The sequence below is a fragment of the Lucilia cuprina genome, chromosome 3 (assembly GCF_022045245.1).
Source record: "Lucilia cuprina isolate Lc7/37 chromosome 3, ASM2204524v1, whole genome shotgun sequence".
Taxonomy (NCBI): Eukaryota; Metazoa; Arthropoda; class Insecta; order Diptera; family Calliphoridae; genus Lucilia; species Lucilia cuprina.
The window spans coordinates 38,888,108-38,909,634 of record NC_060951.1 but is presented as its reverse complement, the minus strand read 5'-3'; the positions used below and the strand labels follow the sequence as shown (position 1 = coordinate 38,909,634).

Sequence of the window (21,527 nt, the reverse complement as noted above, 5' to 3'; positions counted from 1 at the left end):
TAGATTTTTTTTTTCAAAATTTAGTGTAGAATTGTCAAAGAACATATTTATGGACACCATGTCAACTAATGAAAATTTTCTCAACAACCAAAACATTTACGTGATCTTACATAGTATGTTTGCTTACTAGATAGTTTTATTTATAAATTTTCTTTTTATAGAATGTTTTCATTAAATTTCCATAAATTTTCTTTTAATAGAAAATTTTCCATAAATTTTCTTTTTATAGAAAATTTTCCATAAATTTTCTTTTTATAGAAAATTTTCCATAAATTTTCTTTTTATAGAAAATTTTCCATAAATTTTCTTTTTATAGAAAATTTTCAATAAATTTTCTTTTTATTGAAAATTTTCCATAAATTTTCTTTTTATTGAAAATTTTCCGTAGAAATTTTTTTTATAGAAAATTTTTGCATACATTTTCTTTTTATAGAAAATTTTCTATAAATTTTCTTTTTATATAAAATTTTCTATAAATTTTCTTTTTATAGATAATTTTCCATAAATTTTCTTTTTATAGAAAATTTTCCATAAAATTTCTTTTTATAGAAAATTTTCCATAAATTTTCTTTTTATAGAAAATTTTCCATAAATTTTCTTTTTATAGAAAATTTTCCATAAATTTTCTTTTTATAAAAAATTTTCCATAAACTTTCTTTTTATAAAAAATTTTCCATAAATTTTCTTTTTATAGAAAATTTTCCATAAATTTTCTTTTTTTAAAAAATTTTCCATAAATTTTCATTTTATAGAAAATTTTCCATTAATTTTCTTTTTATAGAAAATTTTCCATTAATTTTCTTTTTATAGAAAATTTTCCATAAATCTTCTTTTTATAGAAAATTTTCCTTTAATTTTTTTTATATATAAAATTTTCCAAAATTTTTTTATAGAAAATTTTCCAAATTTTTTTTATAGAAAATTTTCCATAAATTTTTTTTATAGAAAATTTTCCATAAATTTTTTTTATAGAAAATTTTCCATAAATTTTCTTTTTATAGAATCGAGTGAAAACTTTAAAATCCTGAATTTTTTTCAATCAGCTTGTATATGTTGTCATTGAAATGCATGTCTTCTTTCATTTATTACTGTTGTCGTTCTTGCTGCAACATTTTTTTCTTTCCTTTTGCTTAATGATCTTTTAGCCATAACAAGTCAATGTTGGCTAATAATGCTAACTGAAGAAAAAGAGTGAGGATATTGTAATAAAATCGGTATTTGTATGGATGTAACAACCAGTATGAATGAATGGATTAAACATTAAATGTTGTTGTTACATGTTGAAAAACATGAATAAAGTAATCATGATGCATACAACAAAATTTAACTGCAAAAACATTCAACTAGACAACAAACAATCCAACACACCAACCAACCAGCCAGCCAACAAACAAAACATTCGACTTACTTAATTTTCAGCGCTTAACAGACAATTAAAATCCAATTAATTCTGACTTTTATTATGGTTAAGCCGCTTAATGTTTAACAATTGCAGCACTGTTGTTTTTGTTTTGATATTTGTATGTTGCTGCTTTTGGTTGCAGCTTTATTTGAATTCATTGCTGTGGTTGGTTACAGTTCTTCTTCTGCTGTCCGCATTTGTTGCAGCTTTGGTAGGTCCTGTTTTTTTCCTCGATTTTTTTTTATGTTGCTCTTCTTTCAATTGTAATGAACTTGAAGTCTAGTTATAATCGTGTTGCCTGGTTTTATTTTTATGTCTTCTTATGTTACGGTAGTCGTCTGTCCTATTGTTTCTACTTATGTCGGGTTTTTAGTAGTTAATTATACCCTACACCACTTTAGTGGGGAGGGTATATTGGGTTTGTGCTGATGTTTGTAACATACAAAAATATTCGTCCTATACCCACCTTAAAGTATACCAATCGACTTGAAATCATTTTCTGAGTCGATTAAGCTATGTCCGTCCGTCTGGCTGGCTGTCCATGTAAACCTTGTGCGCAAGGTACACAAGCTTCTTTTGGCCCAAGGACGAAGCCTATAAATGGTTAAAATCGGTCCATTATTTCGACTAGCCCCCATACAACCGTACTCCCCGAATCGGGCCTTTAGGCTCACAATTACGTTAAATGTTTTATAATGTCAACAAAAGCCGACAAAACTTAGTTTTATAGAACTTTAAATGACACTACCGATTTTTGTAGTGATCGAGCTTCATTTAACCCTATCCCCCATTCACTTACAAACACTAATAACACTTTTAAATTCTACATAAATAATATTGCAGAAGACTTAACTCCCCCTACCAACATTTTTAATGATATGGCCATATTTTGCCCTACTCCCCTTTGAGCCCTCTTAAAAAATCTCTTTTTTTTGTCAAAAAAAAAAAGTAAAAATATTCCGAAATAAAGTTAAAAAAACAAACCAAATGCTTTATTTTTTTAAATAATCCCCATTTTTAACATACATACTGACTGGTGTAGGGTATCTTATGGTCGGCTATGCCCGACTATACATTCATACTTGTTTTATAAGTATTTTCGTTTTTACGGATTTTGTGAGAATCTCATCTATAAACAATTAATTTCTCGACTAAAATTTATTTTTTTATTCTCATTGGATAATCAGCTATATATGACTCATATTTTATTGGATATTCTGGATTATAGACTATTCTTTACATTAGTCTATTTTCTAGTTTCAACTTTAGACTTATTCGATAATCTAAAGTCAATTTAACACTTTGGACTATAGCGTATAATCAATAGACTAAATTATAGTTTAGTCTATAATGTGTTTTATATTCCAGACCATATACTTTTGTATTGGATAGTTTACAGACTAATCTTGTATACTAAAGCCCTGCCTATAGTTTGGACTAAGATATAGTATATAATGTAGAATATAACAATAAACCATAGTTTGAGCTTTTATATTGTCTATAATCTTGACTATAAAGCAGTCGATCGTGTGTACATCAAGTAAGTCTACAGTATGGACAATGGTCTAGTTTATGTCTGAACTATAGTCTATAGTTTGTTAATAATTTAGTCTTTAGTTTATTTAATAGTCCATTACATAGTATATAGTCAGAATTATAGTTTGTTCTATAGTGTGGGCTGAAGTCTGATCTTTTTTTTTTTTTTTTTGAACTTTAGTCTATTAATTGTATATAATAATCAATAAAATAGTCTGGACTATAGTCTATAGTATGGATATTCTTAAGTCTAGTCGACTACATTCTAGCCTATAGTTTCGGTAACGATCTAGTTAATTTTGGACAATAATGATGTGTAACTCTCTTTTATAATGAAGTCTGTATCTGGACTATAGTATAGTATAAGCAATAATCTGGTCTTAATTTTAAACTATAGTTTAGTAGTTCGCTTTAATCTAGTCTATAAACTGGACTCTAGTTTAGTCTAGTCTATAGTTTGGACTGTCTGAAAAATAATCTTAGACATAGACTTTGTCTAAATTATAGTTTTAGTAATGATGTGTCTTTGGATTGTAGTCTGAGTAAAAATATGGGTTTTGACTATATAGTTTATTCCCTGTTCTTATACTAATATACAGTGTGATTTGTTTGAAATGTAGGGAAAATTCATAATCAGGATCCTTAAATTTAAACTCCTGTTTACAATAACTACTGTTATATATATTAAAAACAAACTTATTAATTAAAAGTATTCTAATCAGACTCTTCTATAAATGCTTTTTTTAGCAATTTCTACAATTTTACATTTCAAAATTAAATTTACAGACATTTTAAAGCAATTCTTAATACAAGAAATTTAACACAATATTAAAAACACTCCTGGCTACATAAGAATGTACATAATACCCAAAATTATAAATAACTTAGTTCACTGAACTCTTTGGAAATTCTTGTGTAAAAAAGCTCTCTTAAACTTAGATAAACATACCCACATTTGTATATATGGAATACTTTTATAACATGCACGCAATAACGGAAATTCTATGCCAGCCATGGCCAAAAAAAAAATCTAAAATAAAAAAATAAGGTAAATGAACGTAAGCTTTTCATGAAGTAAAAACGCAATAAAATACATGTTTATTGCCACAAAATATTCTATATAATACTTATACATACATACTTATGTATATATGAACATACAACACAGACTTTCATATTTATTTATTTGTTTGGAAAATTTTGTGGGCAATGTCTGGCGGTGAAGTTGTGAAACGTATGAAAAATCCTTACGCACATTTTACATACACACACAAGTAATATATAACAAGGACATATATTTCTATATTCAAAAGATACACAAGTATAGCATTAACAACAAACAAAGAGACCGACAACAACATGGAGGCAATTGACATGTTAGACAGTCAGGCCGGTTGAATAATATTTGTTAAGTTAAACAGAGCTATAGACAAATACATAAATAAATTCCCATCAGAAGACTTTTTTAATTTAGAAATAGATATATATATATTTAAAATGTTATGATTTAATATTGTCCACTAAATAGACCAAAGGGGTAGTAAGGTGCTAATAATTTCGACCGATTTATCGTTTGCTAACTTTTTTAAATGAACTGAAAGGTTAGGAAGAGTTCTAGTTCAGTTGTTCAGTTCTAGTTCAGTACTAGTTCAGTTCTAGTTCAGTTCTAGTTCAGTTCTAGTTCAGTTCTAGTTCAGTTCTAGTTCAGTTCTAGTTCAGTTCAGTTCTAGTTCAGTTCTAGTTCAGTTCTAGTTGAGTTCTAGTTCAGTTCTAGTTCAGTTCTAGTTCAGTTCTAGTTCAGTTCTAGTTCAGTTCTAGTTCAGATCTAGTTCAGATCTAGTTCAGTTCTAGTTCAGTTCTAGTTCATATGGGGATAGAATGGGTAAACTATGTGTAATAGGCGTTGTGCCTTCAAAATAAAGAACATTTTAATTAGTAAATCTGACAAAAAACAGAGTTCTGAAATTTTTTCGGAATCACTTTAGTATTATTAATTATGAAAAATAGGGGCGTGGCACCTCCCTGAATTAAATACAAAATTTCGTTTATTTGGAGATTATGTTAAATTTGAAAACTTTAGCTAGCTCTTGTCTTTAAATTTGGAACGAAAAATTTTAAAATCCATAAACAAATTATTGTATATAAATTTATCGAAATAGAAAAATAAAATTATTGACAATTTTCATATTAAGAAAATTAATTTCAACTTGAAGATCAACAACTCTATTAAACAACTCTATTTTCCCATCGATATTTTTTTTACAATTTTATCATGCATATCTTTCATTATTTTTCTTGAGTATGTATTCATTGGTTGCAGTTAAAAGAGGCGTGCAACATTTATTTAACTTACAAAACACAACAAAAATTTTAAATACAAAAGCATTGTTGCATGAAATAATAAACATAGTTTTTTGAAAAGGGGTAAAAATTATGTTTGCCACCATTCTCCAAACAAATAAATACACCATTATTTAAAATTCAATATTCAACACATTTTGCAAAAAAAAAAAATACAACAAAATCTATTAATGGAATTTATAATTATATAAAACACAAGCAAAATCCAATAAGAATCCCAGTGTAACTAGAATACAATGATAAAAAGCTTTTGCACACAGAATAAACTTTTATATGACTTTAGACAAACTATAGTAATAAGCAGTCGTGGCCGAGTGGTTAAGGCGTCTGACTCGAAATCAGATTCCCTCTGGGAGCGTAGGTTCGAATCCTACCGGCTGCGTTTAGAGTTACTTTTTTATATCATTTATTTATATAATAAATATAACTTTAGTTTAAATTGTTTTTAATTCCTTTCTATTCCATAGAAAATTAAATTTTTGGAATATTATGATTTTTTTTAAACAAGCGCCGTTTTAAATATTTACAACATGATTTATTACATTTTATCTCTAATGCTTTTAAATTTGCCTTTCAGCCACATTGTCTATTTTCTCTTTTAAACAATAACCACTAAGCACAGTGGGCTCATTATCTTCTAGACCCATTATGAGGCATAACATATACATATGTATATCGAAATCGAGGACTTGTATTACTTTTCGAAATCATTAGACTTAAAGTTGCTATACAAAAGTATGAATCTTGGATTTGAGTCCACAGAGTCTCCGCTTCACTGTGTATTAGCTGAGATAGGTGTTGAAAGCACATGCAGATGCCATACAATACAATTGACGCATATAGTTTTTTGCTCGTATGCATGAATATTGAAAGATTTCGAAGATCTACTTGGGCACAAAACATAGTTTAACTTTAATTGGGCTTTTTATAGTCAAGAGCATAAAGAAATAGCAAAGATGGTTGGGAAGTTAAAAAAAACTTCACTTCATTTCTATATTTATGGGATTGATTTTCGTTATAGTAAATTTCGATAAATTTTAATTTTTATAGAACTTTTATGATACATTTTCTTTTTTGTAGAAAACTTTCCATAATTTTTCTTTTCTATAGAAAATTTTTATTAAATTATAGAAAATTTTCGATAAATTTTATTTTCTGTAGAAAATTTTTGATAAATTTTATTTTCTGTGGAAACATTTTTGAAAAAATTTATTTTCTATAGAAAATTTTCGATAAATTTTCTATTCTATAGAAAATTTTCGATAAATTTTCTATTCTATAGAAAATTTTCGATAAATTTTCTATTCTATAGAAAATTTTCGATAAATTTTCTATTCTATAGAAAATTTTCGATAAATTTTCTATTCTATAGAAAATTTTCGATAAATTTTCTATTCTATAGAAAATTTTCGATAAATTTTTTATTCTATAGAAAATTTTCGATAAATTTTCTATTCTATAGAAAATGTTCGATAAATTTTCTATTCTATAGAAAATGTTCGATAAATTTTTTATTCTATAGAAAATTTTCGATAAATTTTCTATTCTATAGAAAATTTGTTTATGAACTTTCTATTTTTATAAAAAACTTGATAAATTTCGTTAAATTTTGTTTGTTAAGTTGATTAAATTTTAATTTATATAAAGAAATTTTTATAAAATTTATTTTATATTAAAAATTTTCGATTAATATTCATTTTCATAAATTTAGTTTTCTAAATTAAAAAAAAAGAAATTCTCTAGGGAAAATGTCCCACCAGTTTCCCAGATATATTTTTTTCTTCTGCAATTTTGACAATTGTTTTTGGTTTTGTTGGTTTTGCCACAAAACAATTTATCGCTTATTGAAAAACAATAATAAACTCCGAATGTATTTTGGAAAAGTATGATTAAAAGACAATAGTTGTTGGTAAACGAAAGAAGAAAAAAAAACCAATTTCTTTGTCGGTTACTCTACCAAAAAAAAACAACAAAACAAATCGAATGGAATAAAGAAAATAAACTAAAGTCCAATTATGTCAATATATTTGTTTCATATACAATATAATGATTATTTATTACACTCTTTAGCACCAATTGTATTACAAGCAAACTTACAATGTAAATTAAATTTTTGGCCAAGTAGTTGGTTGCCAGAATAGAAAAGTTGATTACAAATAAAATAAAAAAAACTTTACTGATAATTTACAATTTTTATTAGAAGAAAAATATTCATTTCATAATAGCTGCTCCTTTTTTTTTTTTGTTATTTTCGACAAGAGAGTCATAACACTGAATAGTTCATAGTTCCATATTTCATATGCTTAACAACCTATCTTCACAAATTCTTATTTTCCTCTTTAATTTGACCGGAATATATAAAATAAAATAAATAAATAAAATCACTTTTCATAAATTAAGCACTTTGTATGTTTGCTAGACTAAACAAACTTGTTAACTATTAAATTTATAATTAATAAATTTATTAAAAATTGTTTCTTTTGTTTTCTGAAAGCAATGAGATAATAGAATTTGAGTATATAGAATCTTAAACACCCACCACAAAAACATAGGACCGATTTTTTAAAGAAACGTTTTTTATATTTGACATGTTTTAGAAGTGGCAATTGTAAAATATTATAGGACCCTACTAGTAAGTCTAGGAATCTCATAAGGTCTATGAATATAAATTTTAATGTATTTTTACTATCAATATTTCCGAATGTTACAAACGATATGATCGTATTGTGTTACTATAAATTAGTTTCAATTTATTAGACAAAACATTTGCACGAATATATAATACATATTACTTAGTAGTGTTGCCATAGTATTAGAATGGTAGACTATATACTGGACTATAGTTTATAGTAGTATGTATATGTTTTAGTCTATGGACCATTCCATAGTCTAGTTTATGGACCATTGTATAGTCTAGTCTATAGTCTAGTCTATAGTCTAGTCTATAGTCTAGTCTATAGTCTAGTCTATAGTCTAGTCTATAGTCTAGTCTATGGTCTAGTCTATAGTCTAGTCTATAGTCTAGTCTATAGTCTAGTCTATAATCTAGTCTATAGTCTAGTCTATAGTCTAGTCTATAGTCTAGTCTATAGTCTAGTCTATAGTCTAGTCTATAGTCTAGTCTCTAGTCTAGTCTATAGTCTAGTCTATTGCCTAGTACATAGTATGGCAACACTTAAGTTTTTCTGTTATCCGGCTCGCATGTACTACTCTCAATGCACTGTTAGTATTAAAGTTAGTATAAAGTTAATCTCGCATTATTCAATACGTTGTGACGTTGGCTTATTTATAAATAAATAATTAATAAATACCTAATTATAATTTTCCAGTTTTCATATAAACAATACAACGGTTTTTATTATAACTTTATTAAAATTTCAAGCAGTTAAATTTTTTTAATAAAAAAGTTATGTAAATGAAAGTCTTGAATATAACAAAGGTGTTGGAGGCGAAGTTGAACGCCACTGGTAGAATTCTGTACTTAATAAGGGCGTTGTCGTGTTTTATTATTTTCTCAGGAACCATTAAACAAATTAAATTAAATCTAAAATTTTGGGATTTTGATTTACAATTTCTTGTTTACTTTATTTCTTAATATTTTTCTAAATTTTATTACTCTGTTCCATATACAGATAATGACAAATCCACAAGGTAAAAATCTTATTTTCATAGTGGGTAGTTCAAACGATCGAGATGGTACTAACGAAGATATTGAAAAAATTACCAATATTTTCAAAAAATCATACAATTCTGAAATATATGACTGGGTTGATCGATCGATGAATTCATGTAAGAATCAAATGAAAGATAAAGATAATCGGGATATTTTAAGTGAAATTTTACTGGATATTTTAATATCAAATAGTGTATAATAACACTTTTGTAATTTTAAAGTTATATGTTCTAAATTTCAGTTAAGACCGATCCCAGATGGCTTGAAAAATTTGACCAATGCAAGTTTGTTGCTGTAGTCTATCTATTTCATGGGAGCACTGATGATCACATTATTTGCAATAACAAGATCTTGGCAATAAAATGTCATTTTCTGCATCCACTCTTCTGTATAGAACAGCTAAATGGCAAACTTAAATGGTTAATAGCACAGGCATGTCGCGGCAACCTGGAGGGTGATGACATCGATACAGATGGAGATATAGAAAATAAATTTTTGAATTATTATATGATTTCCTATTGCACTACCGAAGGAACACTAAGTTATCAGTTTGATAATAGAGGTAAAATTTTCATACAATATATATGTGAAGAACTTGCTAATAATGCCGATAATGACTGCATGACATCACTGGTTACAATGATGAATAATGTAAATAAGAAAATTTACCAATATGGCATTAAAATGGATACTAAGCATTTTCCACGATCTGAATTCTATAAAAATTTTCAAGATTATTACTTTGGTCTGTATTAAATTCAGAAATATTCTTATTTAAAACACAATAATAATAAAATGTTAAATATTTTTGAAATACCTAAATTATGTTAGAGCTTTTTATTATAGCTTATTCTATTTTAGAGAAAGGAAAAAACGAACCCCCAACATAACAATTTTTAGTGCAACTTTGAACAGATTAGCTCAAAATCATTTTTTGTTTAGATAGGTATAACGACAGGAAGTCTGAAAGGTCATTAAATGAAATGCTTCAAAGATTGAGTTTGATTAAAGACGAACAAATATATAATATATATTGGAGGCTTATAGAAACCAAAATCCGTTTTCAAATGAAATCAATTTTCTTAAGAACTGCATGCTTCAAATCTTTAAAACTTTTATCAGATATTTTTTCGTCAAGCAATATCGGTTCATAGTAGCCCCCTAATCAATAGAATAGTAAGTCTACAGGTTTATTAGTAGAACACTCAATAACTAATCCAATGGTTCATAGACTATAGTCTAGTCCAAGGGACTAGACTGTGGTATTTTTATGAGGGCAGGTAAAAATATCGCTCGTGATCACTCGAATGAAAATATAAATTGCGTAAATTTGAGATAATATAACAGTTAGAGACCTCAATTTTTGTCGGAGCCACTTTAGTGTCAATATGATTATTTAGGTCAAAAAGTGGGCGGACTAGCGTTATTGGGCGTGGCATCTCCCATATAAATTAAATACAAAAATTCGTTTATCTTGGAAACCTTTACAGTTATAAATTTTGCAAGAATAACATTAACACTTTGGCTAAAAAAATGGCGGACTACCAATGAGGGGAGCGGCACCTCCCATATTATTATAGAATTAAATTCTTAAAATTTTGAACGAAGAACTTTAATATTCATCTAAACGTTTTTAAAGAAAAATAGCGGATTTTCATCTGGAGGAGGGCTTGGATCCCCCATATGAATAAAATAGAAAAATTGGTATATCTGAGAAACTATATGTGGCTTGCCACCACATATATGAATTAAACACAAAATTTCGTATATCTTAAAATGTTCCATCCCTGATAAGGAACTTTATCAGAACATAGAAACAATACATAGATAAGCCAATATTTTAGTCTTATAGAGTCTATAAAAAATAAATATTACGAATTTAATGTCCATTTTCAACACCTAACTACTTAGGTTAAATGTTTTACATATTATCACTCGATTTTTATTGTATATTTTTTATTGTATATTATATTATCAATTATTTTAAATGGTCTATGATTCATAATTTATTAGTTCAAGAAAAAAAATTCCAAACTAAACATACCTATTATCTTGTTTTGTCAAAACCACTTTTTTGAAAAACAACTTTTAACGTTTTATAGGGGGACTTCCCGCTTTAATTTAATTTTGGAAATTAAAGCAGAAATGGAAAACATTATTTTCAATTTGTTAAAAAAACGTTAATATCAGTTTGTTTTTAAATGAAAACAATAGTCAGTTTTCTATACAAAACTCAGTTTATTTCCTACATAAGGATCAGTTATTTTCTTTAGAACACGATCAGTAAGTTAGTTTCCTAAAGAAAAAGTTACAATTAATTATATTTAAAAAAAGTTTTACGAACGTTAAATTTTGTATAGAAAATATTACTATCAGTTTGTTTTTAATGAAAACAGTCAAATTTCTATACAAAACTCGGAAAGAAAAGTCGACTTCGTTAATAAAAGTCGAAAAAGGTCGATAAGTCGAAGAAAGTCGTAAAAAGTCGAAAACTTGAAAATTTGTAGAAACATATAAAAAATAGTCGAAGATTTTAAAAAAGTGAAAAAAAGTCAAAAACTCTAAAATGGTCGGAAAAACTCGAAAAAAGTCCAAAAATAGTCGGAAAAAAGTCGAACAGTCGAAAATAGTCTTAAAGTCGGAAAAAGTCGAAAAGTCGACTATTTATAAAATACTTATAGTCGAAAAGTCTAAAAGTCGACTTTTAATTAAATGAAAATGAAAAAAGTCGAAAAGTCAACTCTATGGGGCCTAGGTGAAATAATGGACCGATGTTAATAATTTTCAATAGGCTTCGTGTACGGTATAATAGATCAAATTTTATTGAATTATCTCCAAAATTGGTACCTGTAGTTTGATTACAAGGTTTACAAGCTCTATTCGAGGGTTCACTTCTATGGGGCCTAGGTGAAATAATGGACCGATGTTAACTATTTTCAATAGGCTTCGTCTACGGTATAATAGAAGATCATGTGCCAAATTATTGAATTATCTCCAAAATTGCGACCTGGAGTTTGATTACAATGTTTACAAGCTCTATTCGGGGGTACAGTTGTATGGGGGCTAGGTGAAATAATGGACCGATCTTAACCATTTTCAATAGGGTTCGTCCCTGGAACAATATAAGATCATGTACCAAATTTCATTCAAAAATCTTCAAAATTGTGACCTGTAGTTTGATTGCAAGGTTTACATGGACGGAAAGACGGACGAACATAGCTTAAACGACTCAGAAAATGATTCTGAGCCGATTGGTATAAGGTGGGTATAGGACCAATATTATTGTGCGTTACAAATATCAGCACAAACCCAATATACGCTCCCCACTAAAGTGGTGTAGGGTATAAAAAATCGTTTAAAATCTGGGTACAGTATTTTCAAATAAAATAAGTATCAATTAGTAAACATTTATACGAACTATTAGCGCATTTTAAAATAATTATCGCTAATTTCTTATTTTAGAAAATACTCTAATAATTAAAAAAATATTTTCTTTTTTTTGCAATTTCTTTCCAAAATTAAAATTTTGCAAATTAAAAAAATTCGAGAAAAATTTTCCTAAAATTAAAGATGTTTTAGTCGGTTTTGAAAATATAGGCATTTGAAGTAGCTTCATATCGAATAAAAAATGCAATATTAAAAATTTTTTTCAACATTTTTTTTTCGCCGCATTTGAAAACATAATTTTAATTATCCCAGGAAAAACTTACATTGAAAAATAATGAGTTTAAATGCTTTTAATAAACCTCTTTTCACTACTTCCTCATTAACATTTTATTCACTCATTATTTAAAAACGATGATGTCATTGGAGGCAAGTACTTCTACGCTCGCTTACAAATAGGCATTTAAAATAGTATATTTTGCTTGCAAGAAGAAGTTATTGTGTAAGTTGTTTTATTTTTAATCATAAAAAGGAACCAGTGAGAATACAAACCAGGGACTCCGGTTTGTTAATTAAATGTTCTATTCACTGCACTTCATTGCTTAGCTATTTTATTTCGCGTCAAAAAATGGCTTTCAGATAAAAAGTAAATGTTGTTTTTTAAACGTCGTTTAGAACTAACATGCTTCAATTTATTTCAATCGTATTCATACAAAATACAGAAATATCAATGCTTTTTTTTGTTTTTTTATATACTGTAATGTAGAGAACTCACTTTACCCGATGTGAGCTCTATGTCCATCTATCCTCTCATTCTCTTAATCTGGAAGTTACGTACGTGTGAAAAAAGAAAATACAGAGAGCTCTCAAATTTATGAAATAAAATTTAATTTGGTGAGGTTTAAAATAAAAAACATCAGTTTTGTTTTAAACGTTGCATTTATTGTTTATAATAAGTTCTATTGCGCACGGTAAATTAACAAAAAAAAAACATCAACAAAAATTAATAAAATGATAAAAAAATATGTTTAATAATAAAAAATTTGCAATAAATTGCTATAGTTAAAGGTGGCCTACTGCTTGCTGTTCCAATATTGTTGCGTGTTAAAAATATCAAGAGATTTTTTATAAGAGGGGAGATACACCACCCCCCCCCCCTTCTAAATTTTGATAGAGGTATTTATGTCTACTTCAAAGAGGCTTGATCACAACAAAATTTTGGTAGTTTCGTTAAAGTTCTATTAAACTAAGTTTTGGTGATTTTTTTATATAATCAAACATTTAACGTAATTTTGAATCTAAAAACCCTATTGCAAGCATTTTCAATAGAACCAAGAGAAAAGTATGTACCTACAAAATTTGATCAAATTATCTTGAAAATTACGACTTGTAGCGTGCGCAAAATGTTTAAATGAACATGTTCATGTGCACACACACACACAGATTGATGGGCGGGCTATTCTTTACGCATTTTTTTCAATTAATTTTATGTATAAACAAGTAGGAAAGTATAGTCGGGCATGGCCAACCATATAATACCCTACACCATGAGTATATTTTTAAAATTTTTACTTTTTATAAAATGTTTATTTTTTATAAAGAAAGTTTTATGTTGAATATTACCAATAATTCCAAAATATTTAAGCAATTTATTGATAAAAAACTAAAATTTCTAAATGAGGCTTTATATGGGTCAAATATGGGCCGATCTTCGGTTAATTTGGGAAAAGGATATATTTCTAAATAACAGTTAGTTTTGTTGAGTTTCATTGCGATACAAATGGTTACAAGTCAATTTTAGACGTTTAAGTCATTTTTTGAAGGGGGGTTTGTATGGGGGCTAGGGTCAAATATAGGCCTTACGAAAATCTTCAGCGTCATTTATACTTATATAAAACTTATTTGTGCCAATTTTTAAAGAGATAGCAGAATATTTGACGTAATTATGGCATAAAAAGTTCAAATCGGGAGTTAAGGTTGTATGGGGGCTAGGTGAAATAATGGACCGATTTCAAACATTTTCAATAGGCTTCGTCCCTGTGCCAAAAAATATGCTTGGTCCAAATTTCATCAAATTATCTTGAAAATTGCGGCCTGTACCTTGCGCACAAGGTTTACATGGACAGCCAGCCAGCCGGACAGACGGACGGACGGACATGTCTTAATCGACTCAAAAAATGATTCTGAATCGGTCGGCATACTTTAAGGTTGGTATTGGACCAATATTTTTGTATGTTACAAACATCAGCACAAATTTATAATACCCTCCCCACTATAGTGGTGTAGGGTACAAATATATTCAGTTTATTTCTGATATCGTTGACTTTATGCATGTAAATGTGTTTCAATGTTTTGGTAAAAATTTCTATAGGATATGGAAGAAAGTTAAGGTGTCTCCATAGCATGTAATTTTAAAATACAAAGTGTCACCTTACCTGTATTTTGAATACCTACCCTCTGACCATTAAAGATTATGTACTAAATTTCTTTATATGTATTACAAAAATCGACTCATTAAAAAATTTCTTCTTTATTTACTTCCAGACAATAATGGCCAGTGGTGCCAAAACAACAAACCTAATTTTAGTAGTGGGTAGTTCCGCTAATCGAGATGGTGTCGAAGAAAATCTTAATAACATTAAACTTTTAGAAGGTCTTTACAATGCCGAAGTAATAGAATGGTTAGACAAGACGGATGAAGAATACAGAAATATTTTTCGTAATCGTAAGTATATATAATTTGTCATTTTATCATTCATATATTTAAAGCATGTAGAAAAGTACTTCCTCAATAGTATTAATTCATTCATACAGTATTCCTCTATCTTTCTTTTCATAACATTAGTTTTCTCTTAAATATGTATGTAGATATGTATTTCTCTAAGTATATCTGAAAAATGGTCAATAACTAGTCTTAAATTAAACTGGAACGAATTTCCATAACCAAATATCCAATATTTTATATAAGTATTTAAGATTGGTAGATAGATAGATAGATAGATAGATAGATAGATAGATAGATAGATAGATAGATAGATAGATAGATAGATAGATAGATAGATAGATAGATAGATAGATAGATAGATAGATAGATAGATAGATAGATAGATAGGTAGATAGATAGATAGATAGATAGATAGATAGATAGATAGATAGATAGATAGATAGATAGATAGATAAAAAAAAATATTTATATTTTCATATTATATTCTTCAACATCTATTTAGGACTTACAAGGTCATTCTGTGTTTTTGTTTCATATTCACAATAATTGCTAAAAGAAATCACCCTAATGTTACTACATATATTGTTGCGTTAAATTGCAGTAAAAAATGATAAGGATTGGGAAACAAAATTTTTACAATGCAATTTTGTATTAGTAATCTGCTTGTTTCATGGAGATACAGATGGACAAATTACTTTCAACGGTGAAATCACACAGTTAAAGTGCAATTTTCTAAATCCATTTTTTTCCATCGAGCAGCTAGATGGCAAACTTAAATGGTTAGTCGTACAGGCATGTCGAGGCAATTTAGAAAGTGTTCAAATGAAAGCGGATGGAAAACGTAAAAAAAAATATTTAGATATTTGTATGATCTCGTATTGCACTAGTGAAGGAATGGTTAGTAGACAATATGATAAAAACGGCAAAATTTTTATACAATATCTATGTGAAGAACTAGCTGACAATGCAAATAATAATAACTATAAAACATCATTGGTCACAATTATGAACAACGTTATAGAGAAGGTACATCAATATGGTATTAAAGAACAAATCAATGATTTTCCGTTACCGGTGTATTCTAAAAATTTCCTTGATTATTCCTTTGGACAATAAACAACTGCATATAACGGCCAAATATTGTTGCCGTTATATGTAGTTAACTGGTATTAAAAAACATAAAGAAAATGAAAAAAAATTAATATATATGCATATACATGCACTAAACCATTAATTGATCTTGTTTGAATTGTTTAGGTAAAAGAAACGCTTTTGGAACATCTTCTTTTTAAAAAATTATATATGTTTTCGACATATAAGGTGCCCACAAAAATGTCGTTATAAAAACCTTTTCGACTTTCGACTTTTTGCATTTAGTTAAAAGTCGATTTTTTGACTTTTTTCATTTAATTAAAAGTTTTTTTTCGACTTTTAATATTTTATAAATAGTCGACTTTTCGACTTTTTTCGTAAATTTATAATGTTGCCATTTAACATTATATTATTATTATTTATTATTAATAAAAAAATTTTATTTATATTTTTTCTATTCGTTGCAATTTTTTGAGTTTTTTCGACTTCTTTCTATTTTCGACTTTTTCCGACTTTTCGACTTTTTCCGACTTTTATTTACAAAGTCGACTTTTCGACTTTTTTTCATAGACGATAGTCGAGTTATCGACTTTTTTGGAACAAAATAGTCGACTTCGACTTTTTGGAACAAAATAGTCGACTTCGACTTTTTTCGACAAAAAGTCGATTGTTCGATTATTCGAAAGTCGATTTATAGAACCCTAACTAACAGTGACGTTTTCTGTTGTTTTGTACGGCAACACTGCGATTAACATCAGAATCAATTCAATTTTAGATTGGCCTTTATTCTGCATTTCAATTCGCATTGAAATTTTCTCCGTTTGGCAACTTTGGTATTCTGTATTTCGATTTGACTCTCCACCATATAAACAACAACTTACAAAAACGTAGGTATTGGAATTGCTTCTTCTTTTTCTTACGATTCAGTTATTTGTCGGAATACATTTTATCGATCGTTGCGTAACTGAATGCGTAAACATAATCGAAATGCAGAATAGTGGTGATTAACTAATCTGATTATTAATTGGCATTTGATTGCCAACTCAAAAATCCGTCATAAGTCAGTGAACTTTCGAGTTGCAAACTGACTAATCGTGTTATTTTATGCGTGTGTCTATATCAAGAACCAAGTCTATTGAAAAATATTTGAAATTTTTCTATTATTTCACCAGAAAATACCGCCTAATTTAGTTTTATTAACCCTTGCACCCAGCCTGACTACACATTCTTAATAATTATTCTTAAAATTGTTTTTAAAACATCATTAATCAACTAAGATAAGATTTTGGTATATTTCGATGTTTATATTATGTTATTCTTATTATTATAATAATTAACCCTACACCACTTTAGTACATATATAGGAGGGTATATTGGATTTGTGCTGATATTTGTAAAGCACAATATTTGCCCTATACCCACCATAAATTATACCAATCGCCTTAGAATTATTTTGCGATTCGATTTAGCTATATCCGTCCATGTAAACCTTGTAATCAAACTGCAGGTCGCATTCAACTGAAGCCGGTCTTGACCGACTTTAACTTCTTACTTGCTTTTATTAACGTAGTTTATGTTATTAACCTATTCTCAAAAAAAATCTACAAGTCCAAAACTTTATCATAAACTTTAAGGAACTTAGAACTGATAATAAATCGTATAAATTGATGAAATCAAATACTAGAATGTCTTCATTTATTTAATTTAGTTTAATTTATTTAAGGTAAAGCAAACAAATAAATACATTATCATTGTTGTGAGAAGGTGAAAAAATAAAATTTGCAAAACATTTTTATTATTATATATTTTTGTTTTTTATTATTATTTAAAAATTTCAATTTTATTTTTTATTCTACTTTAGAGTTGTTTTTTGTTTCTTTTTTATTTTTCTTTTTGTTTACACGACAAATTTATAGCAACACATACATTATATACCCCGCTTTAAATTAATTATAATTGTAATTATAATAATAGAAAATTGAAATTAAATCCAGTTTGCCACATTCTCGACATACCAATAATGTGTTTTTATAAGCCGTCGTTTAAATAATATAAATTACCCACCTAAAAACCAAAATAAAGAAAAGGAAATAGAGTGTTTGTTTATATTTAACAGAGAAAGTGGGAGAGAGAGATATAGGTGGATTCTCCCTCTTACACACAATCACCTACTTTTCTAACACAACATTCAGTCTTCGACGGCATATTTTTGAGTCCATTCGCGTGCATTTTTAATGGCCTCAGCCTCATTGACTTTCCACAATTCAGCGACATCATTGGCCAAAGGATCATCGGGATTGGGTGCGCTAAGCAAAGCCTGAATCGATAGTAAGATGGTACGTATTTGTAATGCAGGGCTCCATTTATCTTTCAAAACATCTAAACAGATGCGACCCAAACGATCAATATTTGGATGATAGATTTTCGTTATGAATCGGACCTTAGGCGCTGACATCGGATAGTCTTCGGGCAAAAAGAGTTCCAATTTAAAGACGCCACCTTCGAAAGGCGAATCAGTTGGACCGGTTACAATAACATGAAAATATCTGGCATTGTTTTCATCCGGAATGGCATTGATACCTGGTACGGGCTCTTGCATTAAACGTTGAGTTTCTTTGATAATACGACGTGGTAAGCTGGACATTGTTGTAATTTATTTTATTTCTGTTGTTTTATTGGTTGGCTGGCTGGCTGACCGGCTGGAAAATAAATAGAAAATCAAATATCAAATAGTTGTCTGAGAAAAAATAGCCACCGAAGAGTTGAAGAAAAAAACCTTTATATAAAGTAAAGATTCCGAATTTTTTATACAATTTAAAAATGTTTGTTCTATTTCAGTTCTAGTTCAGTTCTAGTAGAGTTCTATTTCAGTTCTAGTTCAGTTCAGTTCTAGTTTGGTTCTAGTTCATTTTTAGTTTAGTTCTAGTTCAGTTCTAGTTCAGTTCTATTTCAGTTCAAGTTCAGTTCTAATTCAAATCTAGTTCAGTTCTAGTTCAGGTCAAGTTCAGGTCTAGTTCAGGTCTAGTTCAGGTCTAGTTCAGTTCTAGTTCAGTTCTAGTTTAGTTCTAGCTCAGTTTTAGTTCTTTTCCTTTTCAGTTCTATTTCAAGTTCAGTTCTAGTTAAGTCCTAGATCAGTACTAGTTTAGTTCAAGTTTAGTTCAAGTTCAGTTCTAGTTCAGTTCTAGTTCAGTTCTAGTTCAGTTCTAGTTCAGTTCTAGTTCAGTTCTAGTTCAGTTATAGTTCAGTTCTAGTTCAGTTCCAGTTCAGTTCTAGTTCAGTTCTAGTTCAGTTCTAGTTCAGTTCTAGTTCAGTTCTAGTTCAGTTCTAGTTCAGTTCTAGTTCAGTTCTAGTTCAGTTCTAGTTCAGTTCTAGTTCAGTTTTAGTTCAGTTCTAGCTCAGTTTTATTTCTTTTCCTTTTCAGTTCTATTTCAAGTTCAGTTCTAGTTAAGTTCTAGATCAGTACTAGTTTAGTTCAAGTTTAGTTCTAGTTCGGTTCTAGTTCATTTCTAATTCAGTTCTAGTTCAGTTCTAGTTCAGTTCTAGTTCAATTCTAGTTCAGTTCTAGTTCAGTTCTAGTTCAGTTCTAGTTCAGTTCTAGTTCAGATCTAGTTCAGTTCTAGTTCAGTTCTAGTTCAGTTCTAGTTAAGGTCTAGTTCAATTCTAGTTCAGTTCTAGTTCAGTTTTAGTTCAGTACTAGTTAAGTTCTAATACAGTTATAGTTGACTTCTAGTTCAGTACTAGTTCAGTTCTAGTTCAATTCCTGTTTAGTTCTAGAGTTCAGTTCTAGTTCTGGTCTGTTTTAGTCTTTTTTGTTTAAACGTAATTCAAAGTTTTATCTATGGAAATTCAGCATGTCCATTATAGATTTTTTACCTTTATAAAAACGTTTTCGACGCACTGTACTACGATTATAAACACAATATTATAACTTCCAGCTGGTAACCTTGAAAAATTCCTATAGGAATATTAATTCGTTTGGTGGCAAAAAAAACAACTAATATTTGCAACACAAAATCAGCGAAAACCAAAGAATTTTCCAGAATTAAACAATTACACCACCTTTACTATTAAATTAAAAAACTAACAAAAGATAGTTGAAAATAATAGTAGAGAAAAAATATTGATTTTGTTATAATTGCCAAAGAAAATTGTAGATATTACTAATTGAAAGTTAAAAAGGAAAAGTAATAAACGACAGAACAAAGAACTAAAAGCACGTACACCAATAAAAAAAATTATTAACAAAAAGGTTGTTATTTTCTTAGCTTGAGTCTTGTTTTATTATTTTTGGTTTGTTTCACTCGTGCAATGGCCGCTAACAGCAAAATTAACAACAACAACAAATTGCTAAAAAATTCAGTGACGGGGGAAGGTAGAAAACAAAGCGAATTTGTTGTTGTAAAAGTCTGCTTTAGAGATTATAGGAAAAATCAATAAATTTTAAGCATTAAAGGGATATTTATTGCATTATAAGTTTAACACATTAATTAAAACTTTAATTGTATTACAAAAGCTTAAATATATTAAAAAATTTTTAAATAAAATAAGAATTATTTTTATATATTTTTTCATTGTTCGAGAATTTTTTCTATTCGGCAAAATCATTCACAAACACACGCACTCATATTCAGGCATTTACCGACAAATACAACACTCATCTTTTGCATGACCATGTTTTTTTTTTTGTTCACTTTTTGCACAATTTTTTTTAAATTTTTAAGATTTTGTAAATTTTTAAATATATTTAACACTTACCACACTATTAATTGTGGCTTTTCTCGATAAGACTTTTTTTATACACACGAAAAATTGTTAACTTTATATATTTTGTTATTTTTTATTAACAATTTTTTTGTTGAGAATTTTATTCACGAACGCACCACGAATTTTTCTTATTCTTTTGTATTTTTGCTTTGGCAAGTATTTCTTCAATGTCAAAAAGAAAGAAAGAAACAGAATGATTAGTTAAATGTTTGAGAGAGATGACAAAAGTTTTGTCGGTAACAACAGCAGTGTTGGTAAACGTAAAATATTTGCGTTTAGTTGGAGAACAACACTGGTTATAGAATGATATATATTTTTTATTGCAACAATTATATTGACAAAACTTGTAAATTTAAAAAACCAAAACTTGAATATAAGATATTTACGGTATTTCTAGTGAAACTTTTTAACGAACGGTGCTATTAGTCTTCTTTCGAAAACGAATCCTTAATGTTTATGCCTAATATCCTACTTTAAAATTATTTAGTTTTTATTTTAAATTAAATATTTTTTTAGTAAAATTCAGATCTGAGCAATTTTTTTAAACAAAACTATCATATAAACCAAATATTTGGTTATAGTGGTAATTA

The 21,527-nt window shown here is 28.2% G+C and overlaps 3 protein-coding genes and 1 non-coding gene across 8 annotated transcripts in view; 3 read left to right on the top strand and 1 right to left on the bottom strand.

Moving 5' to 3' along the window:
• LOC124419097 overlaps positions 1-10,309 on the top strand; it is a 361,713-nt gene extending 351,404 nt beyond the window's left edge. For 2 of the 3 annotated variants that reach the window (XM_046947430.1, XM_046947432.1), the window contains one exon: positions 9,214-10,309. In XM_046947430.1, coding sequence (XP_046803386.1) covers positions 9,214-9,728 — 515 coding nt within the window. In that variant the 3' untranslated portion in view covers positions 9,729-10,309. Of the gene's footprint in view, positions 1-8,696; positions 9,089-9,213 lie in introns of those variants that run through there. The other variant, XM_046947431.1, reaches the window with a different exon arrangement.
• Trnas-cga lies at positions 5,600-5,681 on the top strand. Its single transcript has one exon. It is a non-coding gene; the product is annotated as a tRNA-Ser (tRNA).
• A 2,967-nt stretch (positions 10,310-13,276) lies between the features above and the next one.
• Positions 13,277-16,366, top strand: LOC111676405. Of its 2 annotated transcripts, none has more exons than XM_046947433.1 (3): positions 13,277-13,327; positions 14,901-15,081; positions 15,683-16,362. In XM_046947433.1, the coding sequence occupies exons 2-3, from the start codon at positions 14,907-14,909 to the stop codon at positions 16,195-16,197; spliced, it is 690 nt and encodes a 229-aa protein (XP_046803389.1). In that variant the 5' UTR covers positions 13,277-13,327; positions 14,901-14,906; the 3' UTR covers positions 16,198-16,362. The 2 variants fall into 2 exon arrangements, with proteins under 2 accessions (XP_046803389.1, XP_046803390.1); XM_046947434.1 differs by lacking the exon at positions 13,277-13,327 and adding an exon at positions 13,360-13,532 and having other exon boundaries at positions 15,683-16,366.
• Positions 16,367-17,962: 1,596 nt separating this feature from the next.
• Positions 17,963-21,094, bottom strand: LOC111676404 (ubiquitin-conjugating enzyme E2 N). 2 transcript variants are annotated; one of them, XM_023437321.2, is made up of 3 exons: positions 20,929-21,094; positions 18,346-18,872; positions 17,963-18,237 (listed from the first exon to the last, which is right to left on the bottom strand). In XM_023437321.2, the coding sequence occupies exon 2, from the start codon at positions 18,815-18,817 to the stop codon at positions 18,362-18,364; it is 456 nt and encodes a 151-aa protein (XP_023293089.1). In that variant the 5' UTR covers positions 18,818-18,872; positions 20,929-21,094; the 3' UTR covers positions 17,963-18,237; positions 18,346-18,361. The 2 variants fall into 2 exon arrangements, with proteins under 2 accessions (XP_023293089.1, XP_046803391.1); XM_046947435.1 differs by lacking the exon at positions 20,929-21,094 and adding an exon at positions 20,047-20,258.
• Positions 21,095-21,527: the final 433 nt, after the last annotated feature.

Bases quoted from the DNA above. Each gene is read 5' to 3' on its own strand.
- LOC111676404 (XM_023437321.2), bottom strand. From the start codon at position 18,817: ATGTCCAGCTTACCACGTCGTATTATCAAAGAAACTCAACGTTTAATG.
- LOC111676405 (XM_046947434.1), top strand. From the start codon at position 14,907: ATGGCCAGTGGTGCCAAAACAACAAACCTAATTTTAGTAGTGGGTAGT. The intron at 15,082-15,682 runs GTAAGTATATAT...GTTAAATTGCAG, and splicing joins CAGAAATATTTTTCGTAATC to TAAAAAATGATAAGGATTGG.